General features: G+C 46.0%; 1 protein-coding gene across 27 annotated transcripts in view; it reads right to left on the reverse strand.

The window, feature by feature from the left end:
• The window catches only part of KIAA1257 (KIAA1257 ortholog), an 81,779-nt gene that overhangs the window by 21,142 nt on the left and 37,073 nt on the right, over positions 1 to 23,564 (reverse strand). For 20 of the 27 annotated variants that reach the window (XM_031663075.1, XM_031663071.1, XM_031663076.1 and 17 more), the window contains 3 exons: positions 15,803 to 16,707; positions 6,088 to 6,282; positions 3,403 to 3,700 (listed from right to left, as the gene is read on the reverse strand). In XM_031663075.1, coding sequence (XP_031518935.1) covers positions 3,403 to 3,700; positions 6,088 to 6,282; positions 15,803 to 16,707 — 1,398 coding nt within the window. Of the gene's footprint in view, positions 1 to 3,402; positions 3,701 to 6,087; positions 6,283 to 11,434; positions 11,521 to 15,802; positions 16,708 to 23,564 lie in introns of those variants that run through there. The other 7 variants (XM_031663078.1, XM_031663077.1, XM_031663079.1 and 4 more) reach the window with 5 other exon arrangements.

A 23,564-nucleotide genomic window follows, 5' to 3' on the forward strand; every position in this document is an offset into this window, starting at 1 on the left:
ATGCAAATTAAAATCATGAGATACACACTAGAATGGCTATAATCAAAAGGACTGATAAAAAGTGTTTGTATGAATGTGGAGAAACTAGAACCCTCATGCATTGCTGGTAGGGATGTTAAGATTGTGCAACTACACTGTAAAAACTGCTTTTCTTACAATGTAATTTCTTAAAATCATAAATATAAACCTACCTATATGACAGCAATTCCACTCCTAGGTTCAACCCAAGAGAAATGAAAACATATTTTCACATAATGATTTGTATGCAAATGTTCATAGGAGCAAATTTATAATAGCCCCAAGCAAGAAATAATAGTAATTCCAAAAAGTGGTGAATGGATAAATATGGTACATCAATTCAATGGAATAATATTCAGCAATAAAAAAGGAACATACTGCTGATATATTCAGGAACATGGATGACCCTCAGAAACTTTATGCTCAGTAAAAGAAGCCAGACACAAAAATTTACATAACTATATGGTTCCAATTACCTGAAATATTCAGACAAGGCAAATCTATCAAGACAAAAAGCAGATCAGTGGTTATGTGGGACTAAGAATGGAGGAGAGATTGACTGTAAACTAGCATGAGAATACTTTTTGTGGGGATGGAAATGTTCTAAAACTGGATTGTGATGATGGTGTTATAACTATAAATTTACTAAAAACTATTTATATATACTTATAATGAGTGAATTTTATGGTATGTAAATTATATCTCAAGGTGTAAAAATGTGAAAAAATTAAATTATGGGTGGGTTTCAATTATTATAGTATGAATAGGAAATTTAAAGCCATTTTAGAGTAGCCATATCTAAGATAATAGGAACATGATTTTTTAAAAAGCTGGAACAATACAAGCAATTTCAGCAAGTTTACAAGAGATGGGGGCTAGTAAATAAATTGTATACTACCATATTATAAAATTGTCTATAATATTGCATTTTTTTTGAGACGGAGTCATGCTCTGTCACCCAGGCTGGAGTGCAGTGGCATGATCTCGGCTCACTGCAAGCTCCGCTGCCTCCCGAGTTCACGCCATTCTCCTGCCTCAGACTCCCTAGAAGCTGGGACTACAGGCGCCTGCCACCACACCCGGCTAATTTTTTTGTATTTTTAGTAGAGATGGGGTTTCACCGTGTTCTCCAGGATGGTCTCGATCTCCTGACCTTGTGATCCGCCCGCCTTAGCCTCCCAAAGTGCTGGGATTACAGGTGTGAGCTACTGTGCCTGGCCCTGCAAAATCTTTAAAAACCCTTCCTTGTGGCCGGGCGTGGTAGCTCACACCTGTAATCCCAGCTCTTTGGGAGGCCGAGGTGGGTGGATCACTTGAGGTCAGGAGTTCGAGACCAACCTGGGCAACATGGCAAAACCCCATCTCTACTAAAAATACAAAAATTAGCCAGGCATGGTGGTGTGTGCCTGTAATCCCAGCTACTCAGGAGGCTGAGGCAGGAGAATCGCTTGAGCCTGGGAGGCAGGTACTGCAGTGAGCTGAGATCATGCCACTATACTCCAGCCTGGGCAACAGAGCAAGACCATCTCAAAAATAAATATAAATTTAAAATGCTTCCATATTATGTGGCATTAACAAAATTATATTAACCCATGAAATGAATATATATTCTTGCACATATCTTAAGGGCACTGAGAGGTAGGATAAGGAAGACTGCAAATACTCTCAACGTTGTTTGACTGTTTTTGTTTGTTTGTTTGAGACAGGGTCTCATTCTGTTGCTCTGAGTGCTGGAATGCAGTGGTGCGATCTCAGCTCACTGCAACCTTACCTCCCAGGTTCAAGTGATTCTCCTGCTTCAGCCTTCCAAGTAGCTGAGATTACAGGTGCACACCACCACATCCAGCTAATTTTTGTATTTTTAGTAGAGACAGGGGTTTTGCCATGTTGGCCAGGCTGGTCTTGAACTCCTGGCCTCAAGGGATCTGACTGCCTCAACCTCCCAAAATGCTGGGATTACAGGCATGAGGCACTGTGCCCCGCATTGAGACAGGGTCTCGCTCTGCCATCCAGGCTGGAATGTAATGGCGTGATCTCGGCTCACTGCAACCTGTGCTTCCCAGGCTCAAGCCTCAGCCTCCTGAGTAGCTAGGACTACAGATACATGCCACCATGCCCAGCTAATTTTTTGTAGGGACGGTTTCGCCATGTTGCCCAGGCTGGTCTCAAACTCCTGAGCTTAAGCAGCCTGCGCACCTTGGCCTCCCACAGTTCTATGATATATATATATTTATTAAACAAGAAAAATAAAAATGAATGAAATAGCCAACTCGAGAAGATAGAAAAAAGGAGAAAGATGTATGTTTTAAAGTATCATAAAAATAAAAGCTCAAGTTAATGAATTAGAAAAACAGAAAAAGCAGAATTGATAAATCCAAGAACTGGTTCTTTTGAAAAAGCTAAAAACCTGAACACTAATGGAAAAAACAGCCAGGCACAGTGACTCACACCTGTAATCCCAACACTTTGGGAGGCCGAGGCAGGAGAATCCCTTGAGCCTAGGAGCTAGAGACCAGCCTGGGCAACATAGCAAGACCCAATCTCTTAAAAAGATTTTAAAAAAAATTAACCAGGTGTGGTGGCACATGCCTGCCTACTCAGGAGGCTGAGGTGGGAGGACTGCTTGAGCCCAGGAGTTGGAGGCTGCAGTGACCCATGATCAAGTCATAGTACTCTAGCCTGAGCAATGTAGTGAGACCCCAATTCAAACAAAATAGAAGAAGTCTGTTCTTTGGTTTTCATAAAGAATGCACACATATAAAACTTACAAGCTTCTAGGAGACTTTTGTTTTTAAATTAGAGAATTGCGGGGGATGGTAGGGCCTTCACAGAGACCACAGGCAGACAACTCCAAGTCATACCATAGATATTTGTGTTTTCATGTCTTTTTGGTTGGCATGGGGTGAGCGAGGTTCTCCTTGCCCATTCAGGCCGCATAGCACCAGCCTTCTACCCTCTCACCAGCTTCTCAGTCTCCCATTCTCTCCCTCTGTCATGCAGATCAGTTTATGTCCCATGTTGCTTGGACATCTTACGACACTTATGCCCTGAGCAACCTAAGCAACATGTTACACACACACACGCCACAGTTCTTTCTCTATAATGAACTCTGGGGGCCATGGTAAAGGTAATACACCTAATAGCATTCCTTCTCACCTTTCAGGAAGGACAAGGTTATCTAGGACTGGGAGTGAAGGTTTCTGACATGGCTCAGCCCCACCTCCTGCACTTCTTGCCCATCCAGTGGGGTAACCCAGGCCAGGAGCGCAGGCACAGACCAGAGGCAAATGTCCCACTCAGGAATATGCCCTGTGCCTCTCAGCAGGCGCCTGGACTGCCCAGGTGAGGCCTGGGAGCTCCAAGTTGGAGAGGAAGGCGGCCCACCTGGATGAAACTGTGCTTTTTGTCTTTGTTCTTCAGTAGCATGGCGCTCCGCCACTGCAGGTACTTCTCCTGGTGGGCGTGGATTTCTAAGGTGAGGCTGGAGTCCCGACCGTGGTAGTCCTCAAGATTGGGGGCGGGCTGAGGTGGTAGGGCGAACAGTTTCTCATCTGTGAGTTCTTCTTGCGAAAGGGGCATCCCAAACTCTTGGCTCAAGTCTTTGATCATGGCAGAGGAGGGCAGCAGGTTCCTCACCATCACGTCCCAGAGGGTGGTGCTGTTATAGCAGATGTCGTGGATCCTGGAACAAAGAACCACTGCCCCACTGAACCTCGCCTACCTTGCAAGACAGGTGTAATCACTCCCATCCTACAGCAGGAAATGAACACTCAGAGGTTGCTTAGCTGGTCCCAGGCCCTGGAGCTTGTAACGAAAGAGTTCCCATTCCAGTCTGCTGAGCCTGGGCTCCTGGCTCCTTCTCCATCTTCTCCCCAGCCCCCAGAAGCCAAAGGCTGCCCATGGTTTGCTCTGAGTGCTGCTCTGTTCCTGTGTCCTTAGCCATGTTTCCCCTCCTCCCATACCCCATCGGGACACAGCCCTACCAGCTGCCCATCAGGGATGTAGAGCACAGAGCCTTCCGCACCAGGAGGACATCATGCAAGGAGCCTCAGGGGGCTGGCTAATAGAGGAGGAGGAGGAGGAGGCTGGAGAGAGAGTCCTCAGCAAAGCTCAAGGACCTCCCCAGCCCTGAAGCCTCCTCCTAGGTGCCTTCTGCCATGGCCTGGTGTGCAGTGGGCATTGGGTCCAGAACCCATGCTCAGTCATGGCTGTTGGCTGCTGACTGTCTCAGCTGCCTCCGAAGTCCACTGTGCGGTAGATGCCTGCCCTCACTCTCACTGTCGCAGTGACCCTGGCCCAGCCTTAGCCTTTCTGAATATGGTTTCCTCACCCTCAGATAGAAATAAAGCTATATGGATGCAGCTACCTTGGATGCAGTAAGCACTTCCTAAAAAGTGTTCTCTTTCCTTCATAGAACCCTCAGCTACTTCCTGTCACCTACCAGGCAGGACCGGGTCTGGCCTCCTCCCAAATGCTGTGGCACCACCCCACATGCCAAAGATGAGGGCCACGGAATCAAAGAAAAGCCTCTTGGTTCCAACCAAGATCTTTATCCTTCCTATCTCTCCAGCCTCCTCCCCTCCTTCATTAATACATCCAGCGAGCACTAGCTAGGGCCAGACCTGTTGCTGGCTCTAAAAATATAAAGACAGGGTTTGTACCTCCTGCCCCACACCCAGCAGCAAGTGAACTGTCCACCTGCTGAACATCCCCTGGCCCTTCCTCAACAGCAGCCTCTCCTGCCCTGGGGAAAGAAGCAGCCCCCTCCTCCATGCCCCTGCTGGGTCCCAGGGCACCCCACTGCCTGTGTTCTTTATGTCCTCTCTCCTTCTGAACTGTGGCCTCCTGAGAGTGGGGACTGGTGTGCTCACAGCTCCCCTAGAGCCATTGTGGGCTAGCAGCTGCTCAATGAGGGAATGGTGAGACCCTGGTTGCCCAGGCTGGAGTGCAGTGGTGTGATCTCAGCTCACTGCAACCTCCGCCTCCCAGGTTCAAGCAATTCTCCTGCCTCAGCCTCCCGAGTAGCTGGGATTACAGGCATGCGCCACCACGCCCGGCAAATTTTGTATTTTTAGTAGAGATAGGGTTTCTCCATGTTGGTCAGGCTGGTCTCGAATTCCCGACCTCAGGTGATCCGCCCACCTTGGCCTCTCAAAGTGCTGGGATTACAGGTGTGAGCCACTGAATCCGGCCTGTTTTTGTTTGTTTGTTTCTGAGATGGAAGTCTCACTCTGTCGCCCAGACTGGGGTACAATGGCTCGAACTCAGCTCACTGCAACCTCTGCCTTCCAGGTTCAAGAGATTCTCCTGCCTCAGTCTCCCAAGTAGCTGGGATTACAGGTGTGCACCACTACACCTGGCTAATTTTTGTATTTTTAGTAGAGATGGGGTCTCACTATGTTGCCTAGGCTTGTCTCAAATTCCTGGGCTCAAGCCATCCTCTCACCTCGGCCTCCCAAAGTGCTGGGATTACAGGTGTGAGCCACTGTGCCCAGCCCACACCTGGCTAATTATTAACAACTTTTTTTTTTTTTTTTGAGACGGAGTCTTGCTCTGTCACCCAGGCTGGAGTGCAGTGGCGTGATCTCCACTCACAGTGAGCTCCACTCCCCGGGTTCAGGCCATTCTCCTGCCTCAGCCTCCCTCAGTAGTAGCCGGGACTACAGGCACCCGCTGTCACGCCCGGCTAAATTTTTTTTGTATTTTTAGTAGAGATGGGGTTTCACCATGTTCACCAGGATAGTCTCAATCTCCTGACCTCGTGATCCGCCCGCCTCGGCCTCCCAATTTTATTAACAAATTTTTGTGGAGATGAGGTCTCACTCTGTTGCCCAGGTTAGAAAATGGGGTTTAACCAGCCACTCCCTCCTCAGGTGATTCTAGGACACGCCTCAAGAACTGCAGACGCGACAGAGTCACAGCATCTGGGCAGATGCCCTCCTCCCCCCACCGTCTGTTGGGGCCACTATGTAGTTGTTGGACACCCCAGCTCACCTGTTTGGGCGCAGAGTGCTAAGAAGCGCCCCTTCCGCTGGGGCGCAGGACCCCACGCGGGCTGCCACTGCTCACCTGGTCAGTGCCTGGAAGACCCGCCTCCACTCAGTGTCTCGCAGGAAAAGCACCGCCTGCTGCAGCAGCAGCTCCGTGGGCTGGAAGAGGTGCACATGGTACAGGATGGCCTCCAGGTCCCCATAGAGCCGGCTGCGGAACAGCAGCTGCGAGTTGTACAGCACCTTGTATTTCCCGTGTTCTGACCTGGGAATCCTGCAAGAGACAGAAGGCCAAGGGCCAGAGCTAACTTGCATGGCGGCTTCCTGGGACACCATGGTGAGGGTGCACTGTCAGGTACAGCTTTTATGTTGTTTAAAAACAAGCCCGGGGCCGGGTGTGGTGACTCGTGCCTGTAATCCCAGCACTTTGGGAGACTGAGGTGGGCAGATCACCTGAGGTCGGGAGTTCAAGACCAGCCTGACCAACATGGAGAAACCCCATCTCTAGTAAAAAATGCGAAATTAGCCAGGCATGGTGGTGCATGCCTGTAATCCCAGCTACTTGGGAGGCTGAAGCGGCAGAATCTCTTGAACCCGGGAGGCAGAGGTTGCAGTCAGCCAAAATCATGACATTGCACTCCAGCCTGGGTAACAAGAGTGAAACTCGGTCTCAAAAAAAAAAAAACAAACCAAAACGAAAAAAAAAAAAAAGCCCAGGGGGGTAGAGGCTGCAGCGAGCCCTGATGGCACCAGTGCACTCCAGCCTGGGCTGAACAGAGTGAGATCCCATTTCAAAACAACAACAAAAGACAAGGTTGGTAATAAAGACTATAGTAAGATAAAAATAGAGCAATTTAAAAGTATAAAAAATTAACTAAAAGAATAGAAAAAACAAAAAGAATATGATGATGATGAATGCCTCCTGGTAGACACAACATCTTTTAAAACGTGGGGCCTTGACAGAGAACTGGCAGTGAAATGCTGAAATTGACCTGATCTGGCTCATGGCCTGTGCCTCCCACCCCCTTCCTGCCCCCACTCAGCCCCTCACCACCCCTCCAAGCCCTGCCCTGGCACTCGCACTCTGCACTATGGCAACACCAGCCTGGCAGGGTTTCTATGCACAGCCTCCTCTCATTGCCCTGCAGTGGCCTATGCCAATCCACCGCCTTTTTGAACCTGGTGAAGTCTACAATGCTTTCATCTCCCCTTCAGGAATCTGTGTTCTTGGTCAGGGGTAGGTCCTCTTTTGTGAAGTATTTGTTTGGGTATTTTGCCCATACTTTCCACTGGGATGTTTTCTTACTGATTCACAGGATTTTAAAAAATATATTTAGGATACTAATTATTGGTCAGTTCCAGACACTGCAAATAATTTTGTTTGTAGCTTGTCTTTTCACCATATTTACGGTGTCGTGAAAGTTGATCACATACATTGGGTCATTCTCATCACACAGTCGAGAGGCGGGGAGAAAGCACCCAGGGCACGTAGCACTGCTCCAGGAATGTCATTCTCCGCAGCCTGGCTGCTGAGGCCGCCTGCTCCAACCTGAAGCCAGTCTTATCTGATAGCTACTGATACCATGTGCTGCAACTCCAAGACTACTTTTACTCACTGGCACTTGCCAGTCGGAGGTTGCCAGTGCCCCAAAACTTTGTTTTGTGTCAAACACAAAACAAAATGAATTCTCAAAACAATACCTAACATTTTTATAATGCCCCTCCTTTTTATAAAACCTCCAACCTTCTCTGTTTTTCAGACATACTGAAGACTGCCCAGCCTGTGTGTGTACCTCAAATTGTAATTCTTGCTTCCCAAATAAAATTTTTAAATTTAGAGATTCATCTCTGTATTTTGACTTTGACAATGTCTTCTGATGAGCAGAAGTTACTTTTAACGTTGCCAAATGTATGATTCTTTTCTTCTTTGTCCTTGTCTGGTTCAAGAACTCTTTCTCCATTCTGGGGTCATGAATATGTTCTTCTATATTTTCATCTATAAGCTTTGTAATTTTGCTTTTCAAAAATAGATTTTTCACTTTGGGAGGTCAAGGTGGGCAGGTTGCTTGAGCCCAGGAGTTGGAGGCCAGCCTGGGCAACCCGGTGAAACCCCATCTCTACAAAAAATACAAAAATAATCTGAGCATGGTGGTATACACCCGTAGTCCCAGCTACCTGGGAGGCTGAGATGGGAGAATGGCTTGACCCCTGGAGGTAGAGGTTGCAGTGAGCCCTTGTACCACTGCAGTGAGCCTTTGTACCACTCAGCCTGGGTGACAGAGACAGACCCTGTCTCAAAAAAAAAAAAAAAAAAAAAAGGCCAGGCACAGTGGCTAACACCTGTAATCCCAGTACTGTGGGCGGCTGAGGCGGGTGGATCATGAGGTCAGGAGATCAAGACCACGGTGAAACCCATCTCTACTAAAAATACAAAAAATTAGCTGGGCGCGGTGGCAGGCACCTGTAGTCTCAGCTACTCAGGAGGCTGAGGCAGGAGAATGGCGTGAACCCAGGAGGCGGAGCTTGCGGTGAGCCGAGATCATGCCACCGCACTCCAGCCTGGGCGACAGAGCGAGATTCTGTCTCAAAAAAAAAAAAAAAAAAAAAAAAAAAATTTCTGGTGAAATCTGAGATCAGATCATTGTAGTCTACTTAGTTATACTGTGTCAATCAGTAGTCATTATATAAGATGTCACCACTGGGGGAATTGGGGGACCTTGAGTAATGAGTACATGCAACCTCTCCACTATTTTTGCAATTTCAAAGTTAAAAGTTTAGGCCAGGTGCAGTGGCTCACACCTGTAATCCCAGCACTTTGGGAGGCTAAGGCGGGTGGATCACCTGAGGTCAGGAGTTCGAGACCAGCCTTCCCAACATGGCAAAACCCCATCTCTACTAAAAATACAAAAAATTAGCCGGGCATGATGGCGGGTGCCTGTAATCTCAGCTACTAGGGAGGCCGAGGCAGGAGAGTTGCTTGAATGCAGGAGGCAGAGGTTGCAGTGAGCCAAGATCGCACCATTGCACTCCAGCCTGGGCAACAGAACGAGACTCTGTCTCAAACAAAAGAAAAAAAATTAGCTGGGCATGGTGGCACATGCTTGTGGTCCCAGCTACTTGAGATGCTGAAGTAGGAGGATCGCTTGAGGCGGGGGGGTCAAGGCTGCAGTGAATCGTGACCGCACCACTCCACTCCAGCCTGGGTAACAGCAATAAACCCTGTCTCAATAAAAAGAAAGAAAGAAAGAAAAAGCTAAAAAAAAAACCCAACAAAGTTAAAAGTTTAAAAACAGGGGCTTGGTCTACCTAGACTAGAGTTGATTTTTATGAATTGTGTGAGCCAGCAAATTAGGAATAGAATGGAACTTCCTCAGACCCATAAGGACATCTACAAAAACCCTACACCTAACATCATAGGTAGTGGGGAAACACTGATGCCTTCTGCCGCAGAGACCAGAAACAAGGCAAGTGTGTGTGCTTTCACCATTTTTTTTTTTTTTTTTTGAGATGGAGTCTCGCTCTGTTGCCCAGGCTGGAGTGCAGTGGCGCGATCTCGGCTCACTGCAAGCTCCGCCTCCCGGGTTCACGCCATTCTCCTGCCTCAGCCTCCCGAGTAGCTGGGACTACAGGCGCCCGCCACCATGCCCGGCTAATTTTTGTATTTTTAGTAGAGATGGGGTTTCACCGCGTTAGCCAAGATGGTCTCAATCTCCTGACCTCGTGATCCGCCCATCTAGGCCTCCCAAAGGGCTGGGATTATAGGAGTGAGCCACCTTCACCATTCTTATATAAAACAATACTGCACGTCCAGGCCAGTACAACAAGGAGATGAAGGTATACAGACTGAAATAAAGAAATGTAATTATCCCTATTTGCAGATGACATGATGATCAGTATAGAAAATCCCAAGGAATCTCCCAAAAAAACAAAACAAAAACTCGTGGAACCAGTGAGTTTCAGCAAGGCTTTAGGATATAAAATCAACATACAAAAATCAGTTCTATTTCCAGATATAGCAGTGGTTGCCAGGGATTAAGGATGTCTTTCCTTTTTTCCTATGGAACACAATTATCCCAACACCATTTATTGAAAAGTTTATCCTTTCCCTACTGAACTTTTTTTGTCCACTAGAGTTACTTATTTATTTTTTTTGAGACAGAGTCTCTCTCTGTTGGCCAGGCTGGAGTGCAGTGGCACAATCTTGGCTCACTACAATCTCTGTCTCCCGGACTCAAGCAATTCTCCTGCCTCAGCCTCCCGAGTAGCTGGGATTACAGGAATGTGCCAGCACGCCTGGCTAATTTTTGTATTTTTAGTAGAGACAGGTTTTCACCATGTTGGCCAGGCTGGTCTCGAACTCCTGACCTTGGGTAATTGCCCACTTTGGCCTCCCAAAGTGCTGGGATTACAGGCGTGAGCCACTGTGCCCAGCCTAGAGTTACTTTTTAATTGAGATATAATTTACATGGCAGACAATTTACCCATTTGTAAAGTATAATTCAATAGTTTTTCATCTATTTAGTGCAACCACTACCACCATCATCAATTTCAGAACATCTCATCACCTCAAAAAGAAACCCCACACCCCTTAGCTATCACTCTGTATACTCCCAACCCCCTGAATACCCCCACCCCTGATCCACTAAGTATCTACCAATCCAGTGGTCCCCAACCTATTTGACACCACGGACTGGTTTCGTGGAAGACAATTTTTCCATGGATGGGGTTGGGGGGATGGTTTCGGGATGAAACTGTTCCACCTCAGATGATCAGGCATTAGATTCTCATAAAGAATGCGCAACCTAGGTCCCTCGCATGCACAGTTCACAAAAAGGTTCCCGCTCCTATGAGAATCTAATGCTGCTGCCAATCTGTCAGGAGGCGAAGCTCAGGCAGAGCTTGCTGACCTCCTGCTGTGCAGCCCGGTTCCTAACAGGCCAGAGACTGGTACAGGTCCATGGCCCAGGGGTTGGGGACCCCTATACTAATCTACTTTCTGATAGATTGGTCTCTTCTGGACATTGCACATAAATTGAATCATGTCATATGCAACATCTTGTGGCCAGCCGCTTCTCCTCAGCATGTTTTCAAGGTTCATCCATAGTGTAGCATGTGTCAGTGTTTCATTCCTTTTTATGTCCAAATAGAATTCCAGTGTATGCATATCCCATCATTTGTTTACCCTTTTACCACTTCATGGACATTTGGGCTGTTTCCATCTTTTGGCTATTATGAATAATGCTGTTATAAACATGAGTGTACAAGTTTAGTACACTAATTAGCAATAATCCACACATTAGTGTGGATATACATGTTTTCATTTTCTTGGGCACAGATCTAGGAGTGATATTCCTGGGTCATATGGGAACTCTGTGTTTAATCACTTGAGGAACTGCCAGAGTGTTTTCCAAAGTGGCTGCACTTACATTCCTCCCAGCAGAGAAGGACACTTCTGATTCCTCCACATCCTCGCCAATGCTTGTCATTACTGGACTTTTGGATTCTATCCATCCTAATGAGTATGAAATAGCATCCCATTGTGTAAGATTCATCTTTTTGAAGTAGAACATTCAGTGTTTTTTAGTATATTTATTCCCTACCAATTTTGCAATATCACATATGTCATACGGCAAATGAACACTTATGTGTAGGTCTGTTTCTGGATTCTCTATTATATTCCATAGGTCTGCTTGTCTATCTCTGAACCAACACCATACTATCTTAATGACTATAGTTTTATCATGAGTCTTGATATCTAGTACAGCAAGTTCTTCTATCTTGTTCTTATTCAAGGGTATCTTTTTTAAAAAAAAGACCTTTGCATGTTGCTGTAAAGGGTTTAAAATTCCAACAGCTTTTAAAGTATGGACTTTGATTTTAAAAAAAAAAGTATGAAACTTAACATGCAAAAGTTTAAAATTTTAAAATCAATGTCCATACTTTAAAAACTGTTGGGATTTTTAAAACTGGAAGTGCACTGAATCTACAGTTCAAATCTGAAGATAACTGAGCCTTTAGAATATTGAGTCTTCAAATTCATGAACATGGTATCTCTCTCCACTTATTTATGTCTTCCTTAATTTTTCCTGAAGTTCTATAATATTCATGATGGACGTCTTTCACATCTTTTTGTCAAATTTAGTCCCATGAATTTCATACATTTTACTTTAAATGTGTTCCAATTTTTAAAAATTAGTTTTCGTATGTAGATGGTATTCAAAATTTGATATTTTTATACTAATTTTTATATTCAATACCACATTAAATAATCTTATCTGAACATATTTTTGGTATTATTTTTAAAATTTCTTATAAATTTTTAAATATATTGGCATAATTTGAAACACATATCAATGTCTGCAACAACTATAATTATGTCTCAATAATTTTCAGACATTTTTCATTTCCAAATAAGCATTTTAAGGCTATACATTTTCTTCGGACTAATGCTTCAATATCACTCTGCAAATTTTTATTTATTTATTTATTTATTTTGAGACAGAGTCTCACTCTGTTGTCCAGATTGGAGTGCAGTGGCATGACCTTGGCTCACTGCAATCTCTGCCTCCTGGGTTCAGGAGATTCTCCTGCCTCAGCCTCCCGAGTAGCTGGGATTACATGTGTGTGCCACCACGCCCAGCTAATTTTTGTATTTTTAGTAGAGATGGGGTTTCACCATGTTGACCAGGCTGGTCTCAAACTCCCAACCTCAGGCGATCCGCCCACCTTGGCCTCCCAAAGTGCTGGGATTGTGAGTGATTTTGACTACATTCACAATGTTGTGCAGCCATAAACACTATCTAGTGAGCCACTGCACCCGGCCCACCCTGCAAATTTAGTTAATATATTATTTTCATTATTGTTCAGTTCAAAAATGTCTAATTTCCATTAGGATTTCTTTTTGACCCACAAGTTATTTGGAAGTATGGTTATTAATTTCCTTCCATATGAACTTTTTTCTGGTTAATGATCTATGTTTTATTTCTAGCCTAATTCAACGGGGTTCAATGAGCATGCTTCATGTTATTTCTGCCACTGGAAAATGCTTTCGAGATGTAATTCATATACTATCTGCCCAGCATTAGCCAAACCACAAAGTTTGAGGGCACAGTCCCCAAGACCACCCTTACTTCTGACGCCGACTGCAAGTTCAGGAGGTTTCTGAGACTGCTCTCTGGTTTGATAACACGCTAGAAGGGCTCACAGAACTTACTGAAAGTGAGTTCTACACTCACAGTTAGTTGGATTACAGGGAAAGAATACAGATTAAAATCTGCCAGGGGAACAAACACATGGAGCAGAGTCCACGACGGCTCCAGACACAAAGCTTCCACTGTCCTCTCCTTGTGGGGCCGGATGTGCTACCCTCCTAGCACTGGTGAGTGGCGGCGTGCAAGCACACTGCAGCCAGGCAGCTCGCCCCAGCCCTGGTGGCCAGAGTTTCCAGGGGGCTCCACTGCACAGGTATGGCAGGCGGGCTGACCGCCTACATGGCTGAACTCAGTCTCCTGATTCTGCATGACCCAAAGCCCCCATCCCGAAGAACCCGGTTGGTCTTTCTGGAAGGTCAGCCTCCATCCTGTGACTGTCAGGTGTGGCCAGTCCCCTCCCTGAACAAAGACACTCCTATTAGGTGTGACTCAGATTGCCTCCCAGGAGCCAAGGGCAGAGCCCAGACTGTTCCTGGGCCGGGCCACATTCTCTGCTACACACGACAAAACTCGTTTTTTTTGTTTGTTTGTTTTTGAGACGGAATCTTGCTGTGCTGCCCAGGCTGGAGTGCAGTGGCGTGATCTTGGCTCACTGCAACCTCCACCTCCCAGGTTCAAGCGATTCTCCTGCCTCAGCCTCCCAAGTAGCTGGGATTACAGGCACCTGCCACCACGCTTGGCTGATTTTTGTATATTTAGTACAAATGGGGTTTCACCATGTTGGCAAAGCTGGTATTGAACAAAACTCAACCTTTTAAAGCACATGAATGAGTGATTTTGACTACATTCACAATGTTGTGCAGCCATAAACACTATCTAGTTCTAGAACATCCTCCACACCCCTAATGGCAACCCTGTGCCCACTGGCAGTGGCTCCCCGCTTCTCTCTTGCCCTCCCCTGAGTGGTTATCCCTGGCAACCACCAGCCTACCTATCTCTATGGATTTGCCAGTTCAGGACATTTCACAAACACAGAGTCATACAATATGTGCCTTTTTGTGTCTGGCTTCTTTGACTTAGCAGAATGTTTCAAGGTTGAGATACGTGTATCAGTATTTCATTTCTTTCTTTCTTTCTTTTTTTTTTTCTTGAGACGGAGTTTCGCTCTTCTTGCCCAAGCTGGAGTGCAGTGGCGTGATCTTGGCTCACTGCAACATCTGCCTCCAGGGTTCAAGCAATTCTCCTGCCTCAGTCTCCCGAGTACCTGGGATTACAGGTACGTGCCATCATGCTCGGCTAAGTTTTTCTATTTTCAGTAGAGACGGGGTTTCACCATGTTGGCCAGGCTGGTCTTGAACTCCTGACCTCAGACAATCCCCCCACCTCAGCCTCCCAAAGTGCTGGGATAACAGGTGTGAGCCACCATGCCTGGCTTTCATTTTCTTTTATGGCTCAATTATTCTATGGACTTATTATCTTTTGTTTATCAGTTGATAAACATCTGGGTTATTTCCACTTTTTTTTTTTTTTGAGACAGGGTCTGGCTCTGTCACCCAGGCTGGAATTCAGTGGCATGATCTTGGCTCACTGCAACCTCTGCCTCCTGGGTTCTCCCACCCTGGCCACCCAAGTAGCTGGGATTACAGGCAGGAGCTACCATGCTTGGCTAATTTTTGTATTTTTTGTAGTAACAAGGTCTCACTATGTTGTCCAGGCTGGTCTTGAACTCCTGGGCTCAAGTGATTCCAGGATTGCCTTAGCCTCCCAAAGTGCTGGGATTACAGGCGTGAGCCACTGCACCTGGCCTGTTTTCACTTTTTGACTATTATACATAACACTGATATGAACATGTGTGTAAAAGCTCTTGTGTGGAAATATGTTTTCAGTTCTCCTGGGCTTATAATAGATACAAGGCCAGCTTCTCCCGGTGCCTCTGGGCCCATCAGCACAGGAAGGCAGGTCCGGAGAAGTGCAATCCCCTTCTGGGCAGACAGCCTCAACTCCTGGACTCCCTACTGCAGACAAGTGGGTCCTGGGGCATCTGAATTCTGAAGACAGATGGGGGCCCTCCGGACTAAAGGAGGGAGATCCTATCTACCCAAACTAGTATACCTGCAAATTGTGAAAGGAAGGGAGAGGTGTCATGTCATCAAAACTAAAGAATGGAGGAACTGCAAAGGGCTACCTGCTGCGGCCCAGAATTGGACACTTTAATTATTCACCTCTAGTGTCCCCACTGAGTGGCCCCCAGGTCCCCTGAAGGCTTTCAGAGAAGGGTAACTTCCTGCAACCTAAGCAGCCCCTCCATCTTCAAAATGATCTTCCCTGGGGCAAGCTGAAATCTAATACAGAATATTCTGCTCCTGGTTGGCCACAGTAGCCCTTGGCTCAGAACCCTGAAGACAGGCGCCACTCTCCTGGACCCCTCAGTCATCTTAGATACGCCTGAATTCCTCCCTGCAAGCAAATGCAATCGAGTCTTCAAGTCCAATGACTAAACCCTGGTAAGTACCTCACAATGATCCCCGAAAGGAGACTCACAGACAAGGACACTGAACCTAGGCTTGACTCTGAAAGACCTCTCCACTCCCTCGGCATCCAGATGCCATCATTTTTATGTAAAATGTAAAACAAACCACCTACCAGCTTTGGTGGTTCTCCCACAGCTGCCTCAAGCCTTGGTTGGCCAGGCCTTCCAGGATGAAAAGGTGGGTCTTCCCGTCCAGCAGGTGGAAGCCGGTGAGTACATCCAGGTACTGCTGCTCCTGGACCCGCACACGCATCTTGAAGGCCGACAGGATCTGCTGCAGGGTCCTGACGGGGTAGGAGTCCAGGCCGAGGGCCTTAGCGTTGATCATAGTGATGTCCTGCAGCAGGCTGTGGAGCAGGGAGACCTTCTTAAAGTCAAAGACGAAGATGATGCGGCCAAACTGGGAGCCCCCGAGGTCGGGATCGGCAGCTCTGGCCCTGGCCCTCAGTGGCACCGCGATGTCCACTCGCAACTTGAGCTGGGAGTCAGCCTCTAGGTAGTTGCCCATGGGCATTGGGCCATGCTGGTGGCCATCTCTGGGGACCCCAAGCCCCACAACCTTCCTTCTCCTGCTGTCCTGGCTGTAGTGTGTGGGCTGAACCTCACAGCTGTGGATGGGGACGGCCAGGTTCAAATACTTGTGGCCAAGGAGGAGGTCAGCAAAACTGACCTTGGCGATCCCATAAGGGTACCACATCTTGTTCTGGGACTCAAAGGGGTTGCTCTCTGTCTCTCTGGGAGAGATGAGGGCCCGGAAGTTGAGGTATGAATCCAGGGGGTCCTCCCCAAACAGCACGGGCTTCTGAGAAAACTCCTCTGACTTGCGGTCCCGGTCGTGAACTTCCACCACCATGGGGGGACCCTCCAGGTATTCCCTTAGGTCACTGGGATGCAGCGCCCCAAGGAAGATGACGTTGATGTCCTGGAAATAAACGTGGGTTCCATGGGGCTCCCCCTTGGTCTTGTGAACTGGAGTCTTATGGAACTGGTACTTGCAGTACACGGGCATGCACAGCCTCTACGAGAGAGCAGGACAGTCACTCAGCCCCAGCATGAGGAGCTCAAACCCCAGTGCCAAGCTCATTGCCTGTCCCTGTAGCCCAAGTTTCCTCATCCACAAAATATCCACGAGAGACCCTGCTGTGCAAGGTCATTACTCGGACTGCAGACATCATGCATGTGAATGCACCGGGATGGCGACTGGCATGAAACAAGGACTCAAAAAGCATTCGTTAATTATTTTCCTCCCAAAATGTGAGTGCCATGAAGATAGGCCATGTGTCCTTTTTCACACCTGTACTTCTAGTTCCTATCCTAAGGCTGGGCACAGAAAAGTTACAGAGAAGTGATTTTTAGAAAGGAAATTTCTGTTTTCCAAACATACATCTGGGGGTCGACACAGACCCCTTTAGCAGAGTCACAGGTGCCAAGCTGAAAACGGACACTCTGGGCAGGAGAGAGCCTCAGAGAGCATGGAGAACTGGATGGAAAGGATGAGCCAAGCTATGATGAGGTAGGCAGCAGGGACATTGGCATAGTTTGACCTTGGTGCTGAGATTTTATTATCACAAATTAAGCCTTGTGGTCTGAATTCGTAATCTAAAGGCACTATTTTACACTGAAGCTGAGAATTTATTCTAAAATAATCCCGGATTGGCGGTGCTCCCAGAGCAGTGGGCACAGACACAATACCTCTGGAGATACTCACTTTCAACCTAGGCCTCAAAGAATTCCCATGAAGAAAGTTCCATTGAACATGAGATCATGGTAAAAATCACAAAACACCTAAAGACAGAAGCACTACTAGTGAAATCAGATGCACCAAGGCACAAGATATTAGAATGATCAGAGATATAAAGTAAGGATATTTGAGAAGTTTTAAGTAAAGAAAGAATATAATCAAAGTGAAACCTACTGTATTCCTATTTACTTGTAACAGGCTTGGTACAGTTGAGAAAGCCAAATACCAACCACACAATGGAGAAGCTGAGAACCAACCAGATTTTCTCTGTAAAACCCTCAAAAGACTTGGGAATGGCAAACCTAGTATCTCTGGAGCTGGCAGTAAAAAGGAAGGCTGGAGCAGAGAGGACTCGGTGCAAGTTCCTTAACAAGCAATCAGATCCCTAGGTGTCCCCGCAGTGGGTTGGCAGAAGTCTATTAGTTTGCTCTCCAGGCAAAATGTAAATAGGGGGTCCTGAAAACTTCAAAACACTGATAAAAAAAAATGTAAGTAAATGGAGAGATATACTATATACATAGATTGGAAGACAACATAGCAAAGATGTTAACTCTCCTCAAACTGATTTACAAATGTAATGCAATTCCAATCAAAATCCCAGCACAACTTTTGTAGATTTACAAATGTAATGCAATTCCAATCAAAATCCCAGCATAACTTTTTGTAGATATTGATTAACTGATTCTAAAATTTGTATAGAGGAGCCAAGAAACTGGAAGAGCTAAAACAATGTTGAAAAAGAAAACTAAAGTTGGAGGAACCACTTCACCCATTTTTATGACTTACTACAAAGCTACTATAAGCAAGACAGTGTCGTGTTGCTGAAAGGACAGACACAGACCCATGGATCAGAAAAGAGAATCCAGAAACAGATCCACACAAGTATGGCTAATCTATGTTTATCAAAAGTGCAAAAGAAAGAGAACTTCAATGTAAACCTCACACCATATAAAAAAATTCGTTCAAAATTGATCAAAAGCTGGGGGCTCACACCTGTAATCCCAGCACTTTGGGAGGCTGCTGCAGGACTGCTTGAGGCCAGGAGGTTTGAGGCTTCAACGAGCTACAACTGCACCACTGCACACCAGCCTGGGCAACAAATGAGACTCTGTCTCAAAAAAGAAAAACTTGATCAAAGCTATATAAATGTAAACTATAAAACTATTAAAGCATTGAGAAGAAAATGGAAAAAAAATCCTTGTAACCAGGGGTTAGGCAAAGAGTTCTTAGATGTGACACAGAAACACACGCATACATGAAAAAAAATGTATAATTTGGACTTCATCAAAATTAAAAATTTTGCTCTGCAAAAGACACTGTAAAGAGAATGAAAAGATGTGCTTGTCACAGATTGGGTTAAAAAAAAAAGAGAACGAAAAGACAAACTATAGACTGGGAGAAAATATTAGCAAATAATATATCCAACAAAGGACTTAAATCCAGAATGTGTGTGTAAACACATATTTATTATCTCTCTATATATGTTTTTGGTGAGACAGCGTCTCACTCTGTTGCCCTGGCTGGAGTGAGGTGGTACAGTCATGGCTCACTGTAGCCCCAACCTCCCTGGGCTAAGCTGATCCTCCCACCTCAGCCTCCCTAGTAGCTGGGACTCCAAGTGTGTGCTACTATGCCCCACTTTTTTTTATTTTTTATTTTTATTTTTTGTAGAGACAGGGTTTTACCATGTTGCCCAGGCTGGTCTTGAACTCCTGAGCTCGAGTGATCATCCTGCCTCAGCCTCCCAAATTGCTAGGATAACAGGTGTGAGCCACTGTGCCCATCCTGGAATTTTCTTTCTTTCTTTTTTTTTTTTTTTTTTTACCTGAGACAGGCTATCGCTCCATTGCCTAGGCTAGAGTACAGTGGCTCAACCTCAGCTCACTGCAACCCCACCTCCCTGGTTCAAGCAATTCTCCTGCCTCAGCCTCCTGAGTAGCTGGGATCACAGGCGTGTGCCACCACGCCTGGCTAATTTTTGTGTTTTTAGTAGAGATGGGGTTTCACCATGTTGGCCAGGCTGGTCTTGAACTCCTGACCTCAAGAGATCTGCCTGCCTCAGCCTCCCAAAGTGCTGGGATTACAGGCTTGAGCCACCGTGCCCAGCCTAGAATATATATTTTTTAAAACTCCCAAAACTCAGCAGTAAGACAGTAAACAACCCAATTGAAAAATGAGCAAAAACTCGAGCAGAAATTTCACCAAATGGGATATAAAATGGCTAATAAACACATCAAAAGATGCTCAACATCATTATCCATCAGGGAACTACAAATTAAAACCATGATGTGATAACAATACAAACTTCTTAGAATGGCTAAAATTAAAATACTGACAATACCACACTCTGGAGAGGGTAGGGAACAACTAGAACTCTTGTTCACTGCTGGTGAGAATGCGGAGTGATCTAGCCACACTGGAAAACAGTGGGCAGCTTTTTATAGTCAGGCATATACTTAACATATAGCTGAGCAATTTCATTTGTTGGCATTTACCCTAAATAACTGAAAACTTATGTTCCTATAAAAACATGTGTACACTATTTTTAAGCAGCTCTATTACCAAAAACTAGAAGCAACCTAAATGTCCTTTGATGGGTGCACAAACGGTGGTACACCCTTGTGATGGAATACTACTCAGCAATGAAAAGGAAAGACCTACCGATAGACGCAACCACTTGGCTAAATCTGAAAGGCATTACTGTGAGTGGAGAGGCCATGCACATTGTTACCTGCTGAATCAAAGGTTACAGCTGCATGATGCTGCAAAACACACAGCCCCATTTACATGACGTTCTTCCAGAGTTAAAACTATAGTCATAAAGAACACATCAGTGGCTGTCAGAGGCTATGTGTATGGAGCAAAAGTGATTATGAAGGGCGAGTACAAAGGAGGGGTCTGGGGTGACAGAACTGTATCCTAACTGTGGTGGTGATAATATTGATCTATACATGATTTTATTTTTATTTTTCTGAGACAGAATTTCTCTCTCATCACTCAGGCTGGAGTGCAATGGCATGATCTTGGCTCACTGCAACTTCTGCCTCCCAGGCTCAAGCAATTCTCCTGCTTCAGCCTCCTGAGGAGCTGAGATCACAGGCACGCGCCACCACGCCCAGCTAATTTTTGTATTTTTAGTAGAGACGTGGTTTCCGTCATGTTGGCCAGGCTGGTCTCAAACTCCTGACCTGAAATGATCCACCCTCCTCAGCCTCCCAAAATGCTGGGATTACAGGTGTAAGTCACCACACCTGGCCTGATCTATACATAATTTTAAATTTATAGACCTGTACACCAAAAGATAAACATCAATTTTACTGCAGAAAAAATTGTTTTAAGATAATAAAATAACAGAGGGTCTCTGGAATAGGGGATAGCTGAGGGCATCTGAGCCATTCCTAAACAGGGAGATTAGGTGATGAAAGTCTCACTGCTTAGTGCAAATTCCCAGCTCCTTTCTGTCTGTGGGCATTCAGAATGCAGCAGGCTAGACCTTGACCCCCCAGGCAGGGAACTAGGAAAGCCCTGTAGATACTGACCCAGGGGTTCCCACCAACGCCCCACTCAGATCACCAGATGGTGTACCCAAAGCTCACCTTTTAGGTCTGTGCTCTCTCAGCCATGAGCAATGGGCCAGGGGATTAACAGACAGTGAAGGAAAACATGTGACATGGAAGGTGGAGTGAAACAAACATGAAGATCAACGTAAAGGAATTGGACTACACATGTGATGACAGTGCCCATGAAGCAGGCTGGAAGTGCTGTGACCCGGGCCCCCGAGACCCTCAAGTTCAGTGATTCGCTAGAACTCATAGAACTCAGCATGGGCGCAGCGCACTTGTGTTTGTGATTTATTACAGCAAAAGAGACAAAGCAATCAACAAAGGGGGCAGGCACAAGTTGCCGAAGCCCTCTCCCACGGGATACACACAGGGCGCTCGGCTCAACTCCTTCACGATGCAGTGCAACAATGTGTGAAACGCTGTCCACTGGGGAAGCCCATGAGGGACTCAGTGTCTAGGGCTTTTGCTGAGGCCTGGTCACACAGCACCCCCTGCCTAGCGTGTATGAAAATCTCAGCCTCCCATTTGTTTGTGTCCTCTTTTATTTTGTTGAGCAGTGGTATGTCGTTCTCCTTGAAGAGGTCCTTCACATCCCTTGTAAGTTGGATTCCTAGGTATTTTATTCTCTTTGAAGCAATTGTGAATAGGAGTTCACTCATGATTTGGCTCTCTGTCTGTTATTGGTGTATAGGAATGCTTGTGATTTTTGCATATTGATTTTGTATCCTGCAAACTATCGCAAGGACAGAAAACCAAACACCTCATTTTCTCACTCATAGGTGGGAACTGAACAATGAGAACACTTGGACACAGGAAAGGGAACATCACACACCGGGGCCTGTCGTGGGGTGGGGGGAGGGGGGAGGGATACCATTAGGAGATACACCTAATGTAAATGACAAGTTAATGGGTGCAGCACACCAACATGGCACATGTATACATATGTAACAAACCTGCACGTTGTGCACATGTACCCTAGAACTTAAAGTATAATAAATAAATAGAAGAAAAAAAAAATCTCAGCCTCCCAAAGGGAAAACAGGTGTTCAGCACAAACAATACTGTTTGCAAAAGCCATTTAGGCACAGTGAGCCATTCTTGACGGGGAGTGCGGGGAACCCTCTCAAAATGCAAGTTCCCATATGCCAACCTGGGTCAACTCTGCAAACAGGACTTTTTAAGGATGGTATTCTCAGGCCCACTCTGTTCACTCTTTTCTGAACATTTCCTAGAAAAAGGATCAATTAGGAGAGAAAGAACAATAAAAACAAGTAGAAGATAGCTGGGCATGGTGCCAGGCACCTGTAATCCCAGCTGCTCGGGAAGCTGAGGCAGGAGAATTGCTTGAACCTGGGAGGCAGAGGTTGCAGTGAGCTGAGATCGCGCCACTGCACTCCAGCCTGGGCGACACAGCAAGACTCCATCTTAAGAAAAAAAAAAGAAGCAAAGGAAAGCCCAGGAGAGTCAGCATCTAGATAACAGAGTCCCAAAAAGAGAGGGGAAAAAAATGAAGAAATAATCGATGAAATAATTTAAGACAATTTCCCAGTGCTTAAGGACGTGGGCTTCTAGGTTGAAATGGCCCACTGAATCCCCAGCTTCATGGGTAAAAATACACTTACAGAGTTCCTGTTCTGGATCAAGATAGAATAGACACACTTCTAGTTCTACTGAGTACAGCTTTACAACTCTGCAGGTTGTATATCAAAAAACATACAAAGACTTTGAAAAGTACAGAAAAGGTGTTTAGGGAACATGGGACCCTGGGTCTTCCATATGCCTCATATATTCTGGACTGGGTGCTGGAGAAGGCAGTATCCAGAAATACCAGTGAGAGTAGGCAGAAAAATCCCCAAGAAAAGTCTGCTCTCTCCAGATCAAAGACCAAGAAAGGAACAACCCAGCAGAACAGGAAACTTTTAGGCAAATAACTTCCCTACTCCAGACATACACCATGGAAAAAATCATGCCCCACCCCAGAAACAAAGGCTGCATGGGAAGCCTGGACTTCTACCCTCACTGACTTTAACTCGGTGCTCCTTGCCTCACTGGGGTGGTGTCAGAAAAGACCTGGTGGGGAGCCAGGACTTTCCCCAACACTCAACGGAAATGAAGCCTCCCATCATGGGCCAGTGAAGTCCACAAGAGCAGTAACAAGATATCCCTACCCACAGGGTACAGTGACCAAGTGGGGAACCTGGAGTCTCATCTGGCAGTATTGAGATGGTATCTCTCTCATCTTCCCTTCCACAGGCCTGCTACACATGCAGTTTGGTGTTGGAGAAGGCCTGCTACATATACATTTTTTTTCTTTCTTTCTTTTCTTCTTCTTCTTCTTTTTTTTTTTGAAAGACAGGGTCTCTGTCATCCAGGCTGGAGAGCAGTGGTGCAATCATAGCTCACTGCAGCCTCAGCCTCCCAGGCTCAAGCCATCCTCTCAGCCCAGCCTCCTGAATAGCTGGGCTACAGGTGTCTGCCACCACATCCAGCTAATTAAAAAAAAAAAATTAAGAAGGGGTCACAGTGTGTTGCCCAGGCTGGTCTTAAACTCCTGGGCTCAAGTGATTCTCC

This window comes from Papio anubis, chromosome 2, assembly GCF_008728515.1.
Source record: "Papio anubis isolate 15944 chromosome 2, Panubis1.0, whole genome shotgun sequence".
NCBI classification, from domain to species: Eukaryota; Metazoa; Chordata; class Mammalia; order Primates; family Cercopithecidae; genus Papio; species Papio anubis.